This window comes from Cibotium barometz, chromosome 26 (genome assembly GCF_041138505.1).
Source record: "Cibotium barometz isolate CiBa-2024 chromosome 26, ASM4113850v1, whole genome shotgun sequence".
NCBI classification, from domain to species: Eukaryota; Viridiplantae; Streptophyta; class Polypodiopsida; order Cyatheales; family Cibotiaceae; genus Cibotium; species Cibotium barometz.
The window spans coordinates 27,834,862-27,852,062 of record NC_141071.1 but is presented as its reverse complement, the minus strand read 5'-3'; the positions used below and the strand labels follow the sequence as shown (position 1 = coordinate 27,852,062).

Genomic DNA, 17,201 nt, shown 5'->3' with positions numbered 1-17,201 from the left:
GGTTGATAATATGGGTGTGTAAAAGTGACATGAATTGTGGGCATTGGTTTAAAATTATTTTTTATTTGAGGAATGCACATTCCTTGCATATTACTTGTAAACTTTGCTAAAGACCCAACCTAATAAATCAAGCATCTTTAAAGTAAGTGAAACGAATGAGTTCTCAAAGAGAAGCGCAACATGGAAATGAATTACACTAACTTTTTGAGGGAACTTTATTTACATGCCTTTGAAAAGGGAAACCTTTAGAAGGCGGTCTCATCACTTATGTACTTAACCTTTAGAAGGTAGTCTAGTCACTGTACTAATCTCAAATTGTAAATGCTTGCTTGCTTGATTGTGGTGTATGCATGGAGTGGATGGTGTTAGTATAGCTTCTCTTCTCTTCTCCCTTCTCTTGTCTTCCTCTCAAGATCCCTCTTGCATACACATTGGCATTGAGTGGAGGTAGAGCTCTCCATAGCTCCCTTCTTCCTTGCTCATTACCTAGCTTCTTGTGGATCTCTATTTGAGTGACACAAGTGGAGGTGGAGTGAGCCCCTAGTGGCCTCACATAGGGGAGTTAATCCTCATCAGGGTTGGCTAAATGCAAGTCTCCGAATCGACCCTTGCTTGGCATCATTCTGTTCTTCTCTCCCTCTCTTATGCAAGGTAGTATGTTTTGGTTAACAAGTAGCTTGAAACTATGAAAACTTGAGCACAAGTGATGAGGGCATTATCTTGTATACTCCATCAAGCAATGATAACTATATGCAAGGTGCCACTTAGACAAATATGTTTAAACCTAAACCCAAACTAAACGTAAGATCACCTCTCCTTCTTATGTGAATTAAATATTGGCCCGTATAAATACCCCTAGTGTATTTAGAAAATGTGAATCCCTCCCGTTTTTAAAACCCCTCACATGTTCATTAATGATAATCCACATGCCTTTTATGAACGATGCTTACACATGCACACACATGCATGTGCACATTTGTACATAATTCTCATCTAATTTGCACATACATGCATACCCATGCATTTGTATTTGATTTTCATCTAATTTGCACATACATGCACGCACATGCATTTGTATATGATTTTCATCTAATTGTATCAAGCTAATCTTTTTTGTTGAGGTTTTTTTTCTTCTTGAGAATTTATAAATTCATACAACACATTTTTGCTTCTTCTTTTTTAAGAATTGAGTAATTGCACAAGTTGTAACTACACAGCTTCATAGTCATATGATTTAAATATTTTAAATATCTACCTTCTATTGTCATGAGCTATCTTATTCAAACAATGGGATATGCCATGTTTCCTTAGCTTTCGCAAGCTGAAAAACTCATCGGATGTCCTTGGATAAGTTAAGGATGCAAATGTCACATCTTTGCTCATTTGGACAATTATCCAAAAAAATTGTAATTTTGAAATGTTCCTCCTCACTTATTATTTCACTTCTTTGCTCATTTAAACAATTATCCGAGAAAAAATGTGATTTTGAAACATCCCTCATATACTAAGTAGCTAATTAAAACATCTCTCATATACTAGTGTGATTCTTAAACATCCTTCATATGCTAAGTAGCTTATTAAGCTTTGATTCTGTAGTTTATGATAGTGATTAGTGTCCCCTTTTTGCTAAGAATGCATGACCCATGAAGTTAAAAGAGGCCAAAAGTAAACCATGATCCAAAACCAAGCATGGTTGTAGCCATGATCAAATTTTTGTGTTGGGAAGGTGGATTACTCCATTTGCTCCCCCGCCATGTAGTTCATTGGCATTGAACGCGGGCCCCCATTTGCTCCCCCCGCCATGTAGTTCATTGGCATTGAACGCGGGCCCCCATTAATCGGACCCAACCGTTCTACCAGCTAGACTACGTGCCCGAGGGATGCCATGATGAGATGCTTAATGCACGATCAAATTCTTAATGCAAAATATAGCCATGATCAAATTATTAATGCATAAAACCAACACTATTTTATGAGCACAAGTCATGATTGAGGCTCTTAATCTAACCAACAATGTTGAACAAGTCCTTATATAAAACCATTATAAACACATGCTTTATTTGCATTTGATAGGAATCTTATTGGAATTTAGAATATGTGATACTCACGGGTGAACAGCACCTTTACACGTGCGTACTGCAAAATTGTTCAGATTTCGTTTTCATCCGAGCACATTTTTAAAAAAAAATCAATTTTTGTTTTTGTTTTTTTTTTTTGCCTCAGGCTCCCTGCCAAAAAATGCCCTTTTTTTCATGCACATTTGCTAAACAAAGGTTGACGTTGAACCACACCTTTGCTCTAGAATTTGTCCCTACATCAGAAAGCCTACTAATTCTACTACCCACAATCTCAATTACTAATTTATCACTAATTATCACTCTAATGATCATACTTGCCACCCACAATCTCAATCACTAATTATCACTCTCACTAAATAATTATCATACTTGCATATAACACCCATTATTATCATGCAACTCCATGGGTTTCTACTGTTTGCAGTAGCCCCTTCAATTTTCTGCTGCTGTGTACCTCTTTACACCACCTGCTATGAAATCCAGTGAATCAACCCTATCCTCTCCTCCTGTTTCCTCCCCTCATGATCTTCACACAGCCTTGCATGAGAACCATGCCCTCACCTCCATTAGCACAAGGATTAAGCCTAACGACTGGTTTAGCAGAAGGATTAACTCTGTCCAATGGTTGGATTATTGGAAGGAGGTGAAGCTTCAGTGCTATTTGGCCGGCCCTTTGATCACTGTGAGCTTGCTGCAGATGGCCTTCCAGATCATCTCCATCATGTTTGTGGGCCACCTAGGGGAGCTTGTACTCTCCAGCTGCTCCATAGCCACCTCTGTGGCCAATGTCACAGGCCTCTGTGTTATGGTAAGAGCCCTCTTTCCGAGCTTGCTTTACAGTTAATGAAGGTTACTGAGCTTGCTCTACAATTAAACACTTGCTTTCCATGTAGCTGTTTGATTAATGGTTTTATGTCTTCAGCTCAACATAGTTTGAGCTCCATGAGCTTCCCTGATGTGTTCCCCTCCACCATCCATGCCATGAACCTATACCATTAATGAGCTTATTAACATAAATAGCTTTCTTTAGTAACGCTTACCTGCTCTCAATTTCACCATCGCTTTTATGTCTTCAATTCATCATAATTTGAACTCCATGAGCTTTCCAGATGTGTTCCCATCCACCATCCATGCCATTAATCTACCATTACTGAGCTCCGTAACCTAGCTTGATGCTAATTATTGTAGATAGATTTCTTTAGTACTCTAACCCGCCCTTAAATTCACCACGGCAGAGCTTAAGGTAGTGTTTTATTATTGGATGTATCCATGGATACTATGCTCGAGCTCTTTAGTGATGCTGATTATCTTTAATCATGCTAATTAGAAGCCAATATAAAGTGCTTGGGACCCTGCTAGCTACAGCTGCTGCACGTGGTTGATGTCTAATCTCAAGAAGGATAAAGCATGAAGTGCTAGATCATACTTAACATCATTATGAAAAGAGGAATACAACATGAAGTGCTAGATTATAATTGACATCTCATGTTAAAAACATAAATTGCTGGAATGTACTTAACATCTTCTTATGCTAAAACATTGTTGACAGATGGGCATGGCAAGCAGTATGGAAACACTGTGTGGGCAAGCCTTTGGAGCAAAACAGTATCAAATGCTGGGGTTATACTTACAAAGAGGGCTACTTCTGTTGAATGCAACAGCCATACCCTTTGCTTTTATATATGGCTACATGGGCAAGATACTAGTGGGGCTTGGGCAAGACAAGGATATATCAGAGGAGGCTGGCAAATATGCAAGGTGGTTGATACCAACATTGTTTGCACATGCCTCTTCACAGCCTTTGATAAGGTTTTTGCAGACACAAAGCCTGGTTTATCCTATGGTGATGAGCTCAGGTGCTGCAATAGCATGCCATGTGCCTTTGTGTTGGGTGCTAGTTTACAGAACAGGCCTTGGGTACAGAGGGGCTGCTCTCTCCACAAGCATCTGCAACTGGATCAACGTCGCCTTGCTTTTTGGATATGTGGGTTTCTCCCCCTCTTGCCACAGGACCAGGGCCCCTCTCTCTTGGGAGGCCTTGCATGGCATGAAAAGCTTCCTCAAGCTGGCAATACCTTCTGCTGCCATGGTGTGGTAAGCCCCTCCCCCTCCTCTCACCTCTCCCCTCTTGACTGTGGTAATTGCTTTCCACTCTTTGTTGAGTTTTCCTTAAGATTAGATAGAAGAACTCTTTTGCTTTCTAGCTCATTCCAACCCTTAATCCCTAAATTGTATGTTTATCAGCTTAGATTATCACTTCAAATACTTATCAACCATCAAAAGTTTTCTCATAACTCGCGCTAATCTTGTGATAGCTAAAGATGGAAAACAACATAGATTGAGTAGATTTTTCGAGTAAAAATTATTGCACCACAGTACTGGCCCCTTCACCCTAGAGTGCAAGTAAGAAGATGGGCAAATAAAAAACACAAGGAGGTGCCTGCAGGTGCAGGTGCATGTGCATACATATCTCAGCACTTATGTGCCGTCGACATCTCTACTTGCCATAAAAGGAAAGGTGCTACCATATTAATAAAGCTACATATGAATTATAATGGAAAAATTTCAGACATCCAACTTGAACAAGATATTAACTAGCTTATCTTCTTTCTTCATGTGTGTGTACACACACACACACACACACATACATATATGTATGTATGTAATACACACACACACACACACACACACATATAGCCCCCAACATATACAGAACGCACACACATATATATATGTGTGTGCGTGTCATACATCACAGACCTCAATGTTTCAAGACAATGCATTGGTACTTAGGGTTAAAGAGAGAGTAATATTAGTAGGAAACAATTTTTTGTGTTTATGAACATTAAGGTCTTTCCTTACAAGGGCAAGCCAACCTATGTGTGTGTGTGTGTGTGTGTGTGAGAGAGAGAGAGAGAGAGAGAGAGAGAGATTATTGTTTGTATGTTTGTGTGTGGGAGACGGAGAGAGAGCAGATTATTTTAAAGCTAAACATTAAAATGCATTTTGATGGATGTCACCAGTTTAGAGTGGTGGTGTTATGAGTGTTTAGTTCTACTTTCTGGTTTACTACCAGACCCTGAGCTTCAGACATCGACGCTTTCGATATGGTTGGTCACTCATCATCATGCCTCTGTTGCAAGTTATAATTACATGTGGGCATCTTGCAAAGTAGTAGAGAGGGAGTAAACTGGATGACTCACTATGGACTTGATAAAATGTCACAGCCTCAACTTTGCCAACATGATTTTCCAGATACCATTTGGCCTGAGTGCGACGGTAAGGTTAGTGTATGCTTACTCAGAATGCTTGAAATCAGAGTGCATGGCTATATGAATGATGAAGAGCACAATGAGATTAAGAGCTTCAAAACTCAATGTACTCAATCAGAGTGCATGGCTATATGAATGATTAAGGGCACAATGAGATTAAGAGCTTCAAAACTCAATGTACTTAGGCATGCTATCTCTTCTTGATTAATTTTATTGACTAATCCATATGTGATGTGATGTAGCACAAGGGTATCTAATGAGTTGGGAGCAGGGAGGCCTCAAGTGGCACAGAATGCAGTGTGTGTAGGGATGGGCCTGACAGTAACTCAAGCTTGCATGGTGTCGATGATAATTCTGGCCTTTCACACTGTGTTGGGGCGAGCTTTTAGCAGTGACCTTGAAGTCATAGAGAGTGTTGCTGCTATACTTAAGCTGCTTGCAATCTCTTCAATTTTGGACAGCACCCAAGGCGTCCTCTCAGGTAATGGCTCACTCTCTTGATTATTATCAATTGTCACTTTTCACATATCATAATTTATTTCAACTAAACGTATCCTTTATAATCCCTTTCTAATTTCCACAGATTGTAATTTTGGCCACAATTTATTTTATTTAAAAGTATTCACAGTTGTCCCTTCAAATATTTCACAGATTATAATTTTTAGCTATAATTTATTTTTTTTTGGGGCCGAGAAAAAGCATTCAAAGTTGTCCCCTTTCAAAAAGTCTTTGACACTTTTTACATATTATAATTTTTAGCCCTATATTATTTTATTTGGGGCCTTATAAAGTTGTCCTTTATAAGCCTTATCAAAAAAGTCTTGACACTTTTTACATATTATAATTTTAGCCATAATTTATTTTATTTGGGATAGGGCGTTGAAGTCTTAGGAAAAAGTATACCACATGCTTCACAAATGGTAGAAGTTGTAGAATATATACTAAACATTTCTAATTTCTTTTTTTTTTTTTTCCATTACATTTACCAACCTACCTAGTTTTATATTACCCCCTTCTATAGACCTTCATACAATTTTGTTAAAATTTAAAAGTATAATTGGCAATAAATTATCTTCAAAGGCTTAAGTTGCTATAGTCAAAAGATGCAATGTGACATTATTATTATTATTTATATGAAGATCTGTGCTTTTAGGGATTGCAAGAGGATGTGGATGGCAAACATTAGGGGCAGTGATCAACCTTAGCTCATTTTATATCGTGGCTTTGCCCGTTGGTTGTTCTTTGGGTTTTCTTACTCCACTTGGAGCCAAGGTAGACCTAAACTCATTCTTTTTCTTTTATATGTTTCTAATTTAAAAGTAGTGTGTCTATATTCGTAGTGGATAATTTGTTTCTCTTAATGGTTGTGTGTCTATATAGTAGATAATTTCTTTCTCTTAATGGTGAGGCTCCTTAAAAGTTGTGTCAATATCACTTTATCTTAATCAATATCACTTTATGTTATAGCATTGCTGCGTTATATATTATAATAATTTAACAATAAAGATTGTGTATCTGAACTCAACAAAACGTACTAAATACTCAAGAAACTTATTTTTAAGTGGAAGGGAGGGAGCTTATAATTTTTGTGGTAGAATAATACTTTTTAACTAATAGCTTAAGGAATACATTAAAATTTGTAGCTTTATTTCAAGATAGGAGATATAATAATTCCATGTACAACATTTTAAAGGTTCTTCTTGTAGTTCAAAGGATAAGAGACTAATGTCTTTTTATAGCATTATAGTACAAGTAGAGATGTCCTTGATCACCAAAGAGAGACATAAACAACCCTAGCTAATAGAAAACCATCAAGAGAGAAGCCTTAGTTTCCTCCCCACATGAAGTAGTTCTAGGACTACATTTGCATTATGCTTAAGATAGAGATCTGCATCTCCTTTGTTTAGTTTTTCTTCTTCCTCTTCACGTGAAGTCTCTGCACAAGCCCCTTTCAAGTATCCTACATTTTCTATTCATGGTTGGATCCCATATGCGTTCTCTTGGCTTTCATCTTGCAATCCTCTTCTTCCTCAGCTTGATAGTCACTTTGCTCTTGCACCATGGTGATGCTTTCTAACGCATTGGTGGATTCAGTAAAGTTTAATCCCTTATTAAAGCTCTTTGAAAGGGAGCTTATCTTTCATCATTAGAGCTTGGACTTGAAGCTTCAATGCTTCAACTATGCTACCCATCCACCATGGTGAAAACACACACACACACACACACACACACACACACTCTCTCTCTCTCTCTCTCTCACACACACACACACACACACTCCTAGGCATGCCCCCATCTCTCCCTCTCTCTCTCTCTCTCTCCATGTGTGTACACGTGTACTTATGTACGTGAGTGTGTGTATGTGTGTATATGTATGTGTTTGCTTATGTGCGTAAATAGGCATGTATGTGTGTGTGCAAGCTTGAGTGTGTGTGTGTGTGTCTTCATGTGTGTGCATGTGTGCATGTGTGTGTGACTCTCTCTCTCTCTCTCTCTCTCTCTCTCACACACACACACACACACACACAGAATCTCCCATGCACGCACACACAAACATCCTCTCTCTTCTCACATGCACGCACATACACATGCAATAGCCCCCCCCCCCCCTCTCCTCTCTCTCACACACACACACATCTATCTCATGCATACACATGCACATGCATTCTATCTTCACACCCCCTCACACACACACACACACACACACACTCTCTCTCTCTCTCCTCTCCCTCCCCCCCGGCGCACACACACACACACACACACACACTTGCACGCATATGTGATTATGTGTGCACATACATACGCGTGTGTGATTGTGTAATGTCGCCTTCATGCATGCATGTGTCGTGCAAATGTCTTGATTGTGTATATGTGCTAGTGTGTGTATGGTGTGAGTGTGTATGTTTGTGTTTGTGTGTATCCATGTGTGAGTGTGTGTATTTATGTGTGTGTGAGCATGTGAATATGTCCGTGTGTACATCTTTGTGTCTATGTATGTGCACATGCACATGCACATGCATGTGTGTGTGTGTGTGTGCATGTACCACATGTAAACGTGTATGTGTTTACGTTTATATACATGTGTGCAGGCATATGCACTTGTGTATGTGAGTGTATGTATGTGTATATGTATGTGCTTGTGTGCATGTATACGGATGTATGTGCACGTGCAAGCTTGTGTGTGTGTGTGCATGTAAGTGTATGCGTTTATGTTTATATACATGTATGCATGCATGTACTTGTGTGTATGAGTGTATGTATGTGTATATGTATGTGCTTGTGTGCATGTGTATGTATGTATGTGCATGTGCAAGCTTGTGTGTGTGCGTGTGCGTGTATGCACGTATCATGGGCGTGTGTCTATGTGATGTACGTGTGTGTATAGATCTATTTATATATACATGCTTACTTACCTATAGATACATACATACATAATGTATATATGTGTATGTCTATGTGTTTGTATGTATTTATCTATGTATGTACATGCATGTATATTCTTTCTCTTACACATGCACATAATATAATATTAGAAGACATATATGTGTGTGTATGTGCAGGAGGGGGGATTGCTTTCTAATGTATTATATATATATATATATATATATATATATATATCTATTTATATATACATGCTTACATACCTATAGATACATACATATATACATACATATGTACATAATATATGTGTGTATGTATGTAACTATTTATGTATGCATAGATATGTATATTCTCTCTCTTACACATACACATAATATAATATTAGAAGATATATATGTGTGTATGTCGAGGGGTGGGCAATTTGCTTTCTAATGTATTATATATATATATATATATATATATATATATATATATATATATATATAAGAAACTCATTTAATGAGCAAATGACTTGATGGTGACAATTAATTATGAGCCCCAATGCATCTAGGTGTGTAGGAAAGAAATCCCCAATGAATGTCTTTTCTTCTCCTTTCTCCTTTTCAAAAATTCTCCCTCTCCTTTCTCCATGTAAAGGGCTAGGCACCCGTTCTTTATCTTGTATAGATAAGAGGTTGGCACCTATTCCCATCAACAAATAGGCATATCCCAAGTGCTTAGAGCCAATGTTCTAGAAAGGTGTGCCTCAGGTTAACCTCCAGTTGACTAAAAAATCAAAATTATCGATTGAGATCTTTTGTAATAGAAATTGAGCTAGTTAAACAAAAATGTAATAATAGTGTTAATTTTTTTAAAAAGTATGGCAATTTTTCTTCTAATTTGCGGCCATGTGAAAAACGAAGAGAAAATGTGCATGTTTCGACATGAAAAACTCGACTCACGTTCGTGAATATTTATTGGTTTTTCACACTAAACAAACTTTTGAGTATTATGCTTTTGAGTTGATATTCTGGTTCCTCTTACTAAACTTGAGTTTTTCACAACATGACTATCACACGTGAACATTTCCACTTGTTTGCTTATGATTAGTTCCAAGGGTATAAGGATCTTCTTTTATTGCTCTTTCCTTCAGTCTTTATTTCCCCTTTATCTTCAAGCCCTTAGTACCCTTTTTCTTCTTTTGGTCTTAGGCATTTGAGGAGCATTCTATGGTTACCAAGTATTTATGTAGTAGCCTAGGCATTTGAGGAGCATTATGTGCTCACGCTTTAAGATCTCCATTCTTTTTAGAAATGATCACACTGAAATTTTCACCTCTAATGATAAGAATGACATTAAGTTGGCTACATCCCGTTGCATGCTGCCTCACTCTCCCTAACCAACTATTCAATCCCATTTTTAGATCTAGGACTATAAACCTCATCCCTAGCTTCAAACATTGTATTCATGAGGACATCTTCCAACCCCCTCAGAGCTAAGTTCTTACTCTTCTTATTCTCGAATAGGTTTTGGGATATCCAATTTCCTGTTTCACGTGACCTTCTCATTGGGGTACAGTGTTTCAATGGCCTTACGACTCCTTAGTCTGTGTTTGAACTTTCTCGTGTAGCTTCCTCGAGTAAGGCCTTTGTAGTTTCCAAAATTTCAATCTCTTTTTTAGTGTTAGGATGTCCTCCCATGCCCTTTGGGATCCCTAGCCTTTCCAAGGTCATGTGTTTAAGATATTTATGTATCAAGATGCTATCTTAGCTGGAACTTGTTGATCCTGCCTCTATAATCCCTTCATCTGAACCATCTTGGATAATGACCAATGATTCACCTTGGCCTACCCTCTTTGGTCTTCTTCTCCTACCTTTTTTAGAGGTAGAGGTTGGTAATTGATGAACATCCATGGTTGGATTGGCGGAAGTTGTAGCTTCCTCGCTTGACTTCGAGGGACAATCCTTCATACAGGTAAATGGTGGAGCTGTTTCCTTGTTGAGAAGCCTGCTGTTGAGCAAGAGCAACCATTTTGAGTGGGCACTGCGCTACCCGCCAATGGGGTCCTTGACAATAACAACATTGCAATGGGGCTCTCTAAGCGATTGTATTCAGTTTATATCCCCTTCCATTGGACAGAGGTTTGAAATACAGGCACTAGCATAGCTCCTTGCATAACATAAAACTCACGCACAATATCCTGTGTCTCCTCATAATAGCCATGATTTAGATCTACTTCAGGAGGATATTCACTTTCTTATAGTGGTTCTTCAACCAAAACCTGATTAATCGGTGTTATCTTTGGTGGAGGTGGTTAAGGTGGTAGGACCAGCAGTGGTCAGGGTATGTCGGGTACCCTGTACATTCCCCATGCATAACCTTGTCCTTGGGTGTGCAGTGGTCTTTGATTCCCCATGCATAACCTTGTCCTTGGGTGTGCAGTGGTCTTTGATTCCCAATGTGTTGGATTGGGAGGTGCCAGTAAAAGCTAGATTTGGTCTAATTGTTGGCACTTGTGTTAGCGATTGGGTGACATGGATGTATCGTGGTTTCCTAAACATCTACAATTTGTGTAATAAAGTAGCGGTCTAGCTCACAGATGAGGGCACTCCCAGCTTGTGTGATTTTGTCTACATATCAAACACTTGACTAGCTCTCTTCTTGGATAAAGGTGTGCATTGTTTGGAGGTTCCCTAACCTCCTTTAACTTAATCTTTTTGAGAATAGCCGTGGTCAATTCATCGACAATCCTATTTTTTAGATGTCATTCCCTAGTGTTAGATTCATGCCGACTTGATACTCGAGATGGTGCAACCAAAGATGGAGTCTTATTATATTTAGGCTGGGGTAATTCCAACTTGTTATCTTCAAATTCAATGGCCATCTTTAGCCAAAGATGGAGTTTTATTCTCTTCAGGCTGTGATAATTCCAACTTGTTATCTTCAAATTCAATGGCCATCTTTTAGCATGCCTTCAATGTGGATTCTTGGAGTAAATAGTCATGCTGTTATAGAGCTATGCCACTGGGCTCTACGTGTCACCGCTTCTAGCAAAGCTTAGTATAAATACAGTCTTTCTTAAGCCTAGTAAAATTGACCTTATTCTCTAGCTTTAGACTTATGTACCATTGTTGTGCCTTCCCACTTAATGTTAGGAATGAATCCTTGTGAGCTTACCCCAATGGGTCCACATGTTTCACAAATGGACATAGATTTCCACACATTGGATGGGATCACCATCCTCGTTGAACCTTTGCATGGTGTTTGGTACGGCTTCATGGTGTTTTGCCTTGGGGCATGAACTTGAGTAGCCCTCAACTCCCTTGCCACCCCCCTCCCTATTTCTATTGCCATCCTTAATAAATCAATTGAGGTAGCTATGGTTAATATTGGGGTTGTCTCATAAGCTAGTTTTGTGAAGTGTGTTGTTCCTCTTCCTCTATTCGTGGGTTGGTTTCTTGGTGATATTCTTCTTTGGTTAAGGTTGTGGGAAAAGGTGGAACTCATCATTGTGTCTTCCCCTAGGGAGCCCTTTGTTATCCTTGCTAATAACACTGATCGCATGTATGCAAGGGACTCATGACCAGTCACATTATCCTATTGATGTCCTCCTAAGTGGTATTGACCCGTTCTTTAGATTTTTTGGGTAGGGTCCTCCTAACCCATGAAGGGTAGTTGTTTCCCATTATCCCTTTGGATCTTCCCATATTGTCTCTAAGGGTGGCATCCCCTCTGCCAAAGCTTATGCAAGGGCTTGAGCTTGTGCCACAGCCTCCAATCTATTCCTTTCTTGGATGTTTGGCTCTAGGGTTTGTATTCTTTCTAGGTTTATCTATTTTTTCTTTGATTAAAGATTTGCATTTGTCTCTGGGCCTACTTCAATTTCATTTCTACCTCCATCTCCTCACTCGCCAAGAAAAAGGTCTCTCCAGTCCTTGTTGTGATGTCTTAATCCTAGGAGTGTAAGAGATTTTCTTATTGGGATGGGTAAAGGTTTCCGTCCTCACAAATGTCTCTAAGGGAGGTGTTGCTTAAACAACTCCTCTTCATATTGGGAACCTTTGAGTATTTCTCATTGCGCGACCATCGTCGGTTGAGTGAGCCTTTTGATCCATATCCGATTATAATAGACCTTTGGCAATGTTTAACAGACCATCGAATATTATGGGGGAGTTGGAAACTCTCTCCTCCACTCACTTGTGAATCATTTGATGGATTTATCACCACTAGTGTCGCTTGAATTCAGACCTTTCTAGATAAACACACTCCATGATTTTAGGGACGTTTTCACAACCATAAAAAACTCTCATGCGAAAAAAACCAATAATTGACTTTGATCTGATTTTCAAGATCCAAATGTTGTTTTTACTTGCTCATAAGGTGCATTTTGAGTCTGCTTACCATAGCTAAGGCAATGAAATATTTAGCAAGACTCAAATAACTATATTTTTTATTTTTATTTTTTGATTTTGTAAAAAAATAAAAAATACAACACTGTAAAAAAAGCAAAGATCATGTAAACACGAAAATCAACAAAAAATTGATTGGATTACTTCCTCCAGGCTTCCCAAGTACTCACGCACCAATGTTTAAACTAAAAACAATAAAAAATCAAACTTCTACCATACCTTTCACCATTTTACAGAGCAACCTTATCCACTCACGTTTGCACACAAAACTTTAGTAAGATTGAAAATACATATTTTTAAGCATGAAAGGAAGGAGTTGAGCACTCTAAGAAGGAAGAAGCAAGATTAGCTCCTCGATAGTGGCGTAAAAAATGTTATGGCATGATTCTACCCTTAAAGAGCTCTCTCATTCAATCAAGTATTGAAACTAACAACAATTGTGGTGGGATTCTTACCTTGCGTCTGAGCTTAGAATCTCCTTGACCTCAAGTTCCACTAGTGGGTGCTAGCTCCAACTTCTAAGTCTCCCTCTTGCTATCAATAAGAGGTTTGCTGCCCCTCCTTGTAAGGACTCACCTCTCTCATTCTCTACACTCTCTCACACCAAGCATACAAAGGCACATGTGCAAGAAGAAAACAAGCATCTCCTCTCAACTCTCTCTCTCTCTCTCTCTCTCATATTCACACACAAGAGTAAGAGGAAGGAGATAACAAGAGATGACTTAGCACAAAGGAGGATTGTCATTTCATTAGGAGAGTATCTTATATACAATTGGTCCTTATTCACATTTGGGCATCTAACACTTAAAGCCTAACTAAGAAGCTTGGTCGTTGGCCAAATTTCCTCTTAAAATGTATAACTTTTATAGTGACTTTTCATAACACTTATATTCTTACTCTCATGTGTAGTAGAAAGTGCTTTTATTAATCCAAAAATGGGTTAATAGCACTCTAGGTCCCACTTCCTTCATTGTTGGTCAATGGACCCTTGTCTTGCTTCTCACCTTGTCTATTTGGAACTTATCTTGACTTGATTTAAAGACCTCGACAAACCAAACAAGGTAAGTGTTCCAAGGCCTACTTTTACCTCAAGGCCAACAACTTTAAAAATGGAGGTTGTATTATTGTCAACCATTATGCTCTTTGTTTTTCTTTTGAAGGGGGGAGATTGTGGCAAGAGTTCTGATGTGATAAATATACTTGTTATCTTTGTACATTCTCCGGATGATTGTCACATGACATTGTTTTTTTAATGGTTTAGGGTTTATGGATAGGAGTGATTTGTGGGCCTCTTGTTCAAATAATATCTCTTGGAGCCATTACTTGGGCTACGAATTGGGAAAAGGAGGTATGTAATTCTTCTATGTTTTTAATCTTGTCTTCAAGAGGTTAGTACGAAGTTTTTTTTTTGGTAGCTTTAGAAATAGTTCAAATGCAATACAATGAAATGCAATACAATGAAAGGATACCTGTACTTGTTGGGTCATGTTATAGTGTAACTATGTTGTAATGTTTTTGTTTTAAAATATTGTAACACACCCAACCTATTGTTTTAAATAGGTACATCAGGCAAAAAAGCGGGTTGAATCATCTTCAAGCTTAACAAATCCTTTCTTGCTACATTGACATAGAAGAGGATACATCCAAGCAATGGATTATCAACATAGCCTTAGTATATGGATTAGAAGGAAGCTTAATAAATCCTTTCTTGCTACATTGACATAGAAGAGGATACATCCAAGCAATGGATTATCAACATATCCTTAGTATATGGATTAAAAGGAATCAAACTTATCCATTCAACCAAACCATTTTTCTACACATGTTATTATTAAATTAGAAATTTTCTAAGCACATGAAAAAGGATGCATGGAACTTATCATTGTCCTTGTGGTTATGTTAACAATACTCGAATATTGATCTCTATTCTTAGGTTCACACAATACAGGTACTAATCAAGGCTACAAAGATTTAATGTTTTGATAGGAAAGGCCATCATGTACTTGTTTAGAAATGCCACTTATCTAACACTTCATATCTTAGCTTAGAAAAGTTTCAAATGTGAAATTTGAAGCTCAATTGCTAAACCTCCTACACCACATTTAGCATTTTAGAATCAAGTTGTAGGAGCTTGTTCTCTTATGTAAACAATTACTTTTTACAATTATAATGTTTACAAAACGTTTCTTAAAGTATTTTTAATTGGGTGGAATCCTCAATGTGAGTATCATAAGCCAAGCATTACCACTCATGCTAGAGGGAGCTAATGTAATTCTATATTTTGATATAGATTTTCTTCTTTCTCCATGTTAAGCTCACTCTAACATGTCGTGGGAATTTGTTGATCTGTCGAGCCTGGGCAATGCTCAAGAGCTCCATTGTAGTCGCCCATCATCGCTCTCCTCTTGCACTCGTTTTCACACCAAGGTGGTTGTCGATCCAATGGGTGGTGTAGCCTCTCTCACGAAGATTGTGTGGGGTCACCATGGAAGACGATCACAATGGTAGCCTAATCACTCAAGCAAGAGGGAAGCATGAGGAAACAAGTGATTAGTATTAATTACTCTCAAACCCTAACCTTAAGCACACCACACATGCCATATTAGAGTTGCAATAGAGAGGGACAGAGAACACTCCACTACTATTGCACAAATGGGAGAATGAGTTACAAACAAGAGAAATTGGCTTTTATGGTTCTAAGCCTTTTCTCACTAAGCCGTCCGGGAGTAAGTGACTCGAGGTGCCCAAAACATAGTTACAAGGCTTTTCTCTCTAATTTGGCCAGCTGACCAAGATTCTCTTGTCTATCTTTCGAAGCTCAATACTTGGGAACGTCTTTAGGGCGGCGTTTCTCACATCAAATGATGGGGTTAACAATATAGTAAGGGTGCACATTACATAAGTGTGCAAACATAGTTATCGTAGGAATGCATTAACTAATATGTGGTTAACATACTCTCCTTCCTAAACTCGCATCCTCGTGATCGGTAAGAGGTTGTCGAGGCACGTTGGGAAGTGTCGCACTTGGTTGGTTCTCTTGTCTCTCTAGAAATGAGGGGGTGGGAGAGTTAGTAAGATGAAAAGAAGTTAGCGGAGTACTGGTGATTAAGTATCCAGCTAGTCTTATGGGCTCTTATGAGTTTGCTTTCTTGTATGTTCATAGTAGTTCTCTTTATTTTATTTTTGGTGTTTTTCTTTTTTGTCGCCTTTGCGGCTAAACATCCTCCTTAGAGGAGTCAGAGTACTTGAATGAGTAGACTAGCACGGAATACTTAATGACCAGTATCCAAGTGGTAGGTGGTGGCGTGAATGAGGGGTTAATAAAATAATGGTGTTAGTATGCAATTGGCAAGGAGGAAATTCCGGAGAGACAAGGAGGTAACTCGCATGGAAACTGCTTGCACTCCGAGATGCTATATTTCGATGGTGCTGTACATGAAGCTCTAGCATCTGCATCAAGACACCATAATGGGTATCTTGGCTCCCGTGGAAGTTGAGTTATCGGGTTGTGGTGTTCTCTCTTTTTCTTTTAGTGATCTATCTTCTTCTGTCATTGTAGCTCATGGAAATGGGAGAAATTATTTCATCCCCAAATGGACTTTCCCATGCACATTCATGCTTGTGTCTGGCTCCATATGAAGTCTTGCATATGCATCTAGGCGCTCTATATTTTTGGCCTATTTTTAGGCATCATTTCATATTTTTTTATGCATTGTCGGCTAGTCCTTTGATTTACTACTGGCCGACTAGCTCTTCCGCCTATATAAAGGTGACTAGGCTTAGCCTCATTATTATCTATCTTTCCAGCTTCTGCAGTGATAGGCAACACCTATGGGAGCTCCCTCGTGCTGCTCCACGTCATATTCAGCAGTGATCTTCTTTTCTCTTTTATGCTTGTTGTCCATACACAATGTTGTATAGTTCTTGCAGCATTTCTTTGTGGGTATCATTGCATAGTACCCATTCTTTCATGGTATTAGAGTGGGAAACATCTACAGGGACCTGCATTTTTTTCCCATGCTGCTGTTGACTTTTTATAGCATATAGGAGCTATTTACTGCTGTGTTTCTTCATCAATAACC

The 17,201-nt window shown here is 38.6% G+C and overlaps 1 protein-coding gene across 1 annotated transcript; it reads left to right on the top strand.

Moving 5' to 3' along the window:
- Positions 1-2,252: 2,252 nt before the first annotated feature.
- LOC147623838 (protein DETOXIFICATION 16-like) lies at positions 2,253-14,982 on the top strand. Its single transcript, XM_086820471.1, has 8 exons — positions 2,253-2,886; positions 3,628-4,172; positions 5,102-5,188; positions 5,306-5,362; positions 5,593-5,831; positions 6,504-6,622; positions 14,381-14,467; positions 14,680-14,982. Exons 1-8 carry the CDS (start codon positions 2,551-2,553, stop codon positions 14,743-14,745), a joined length of 1,536 nt encoding a protein of 511 aa, XP_086676597.1. The 5' UTR covers positions 2,253-2,550; the 3' UTR covers positions 14,746-14,982.
- Positions 14,983-17,201: the final 2,219 nt, after the last annotated feature.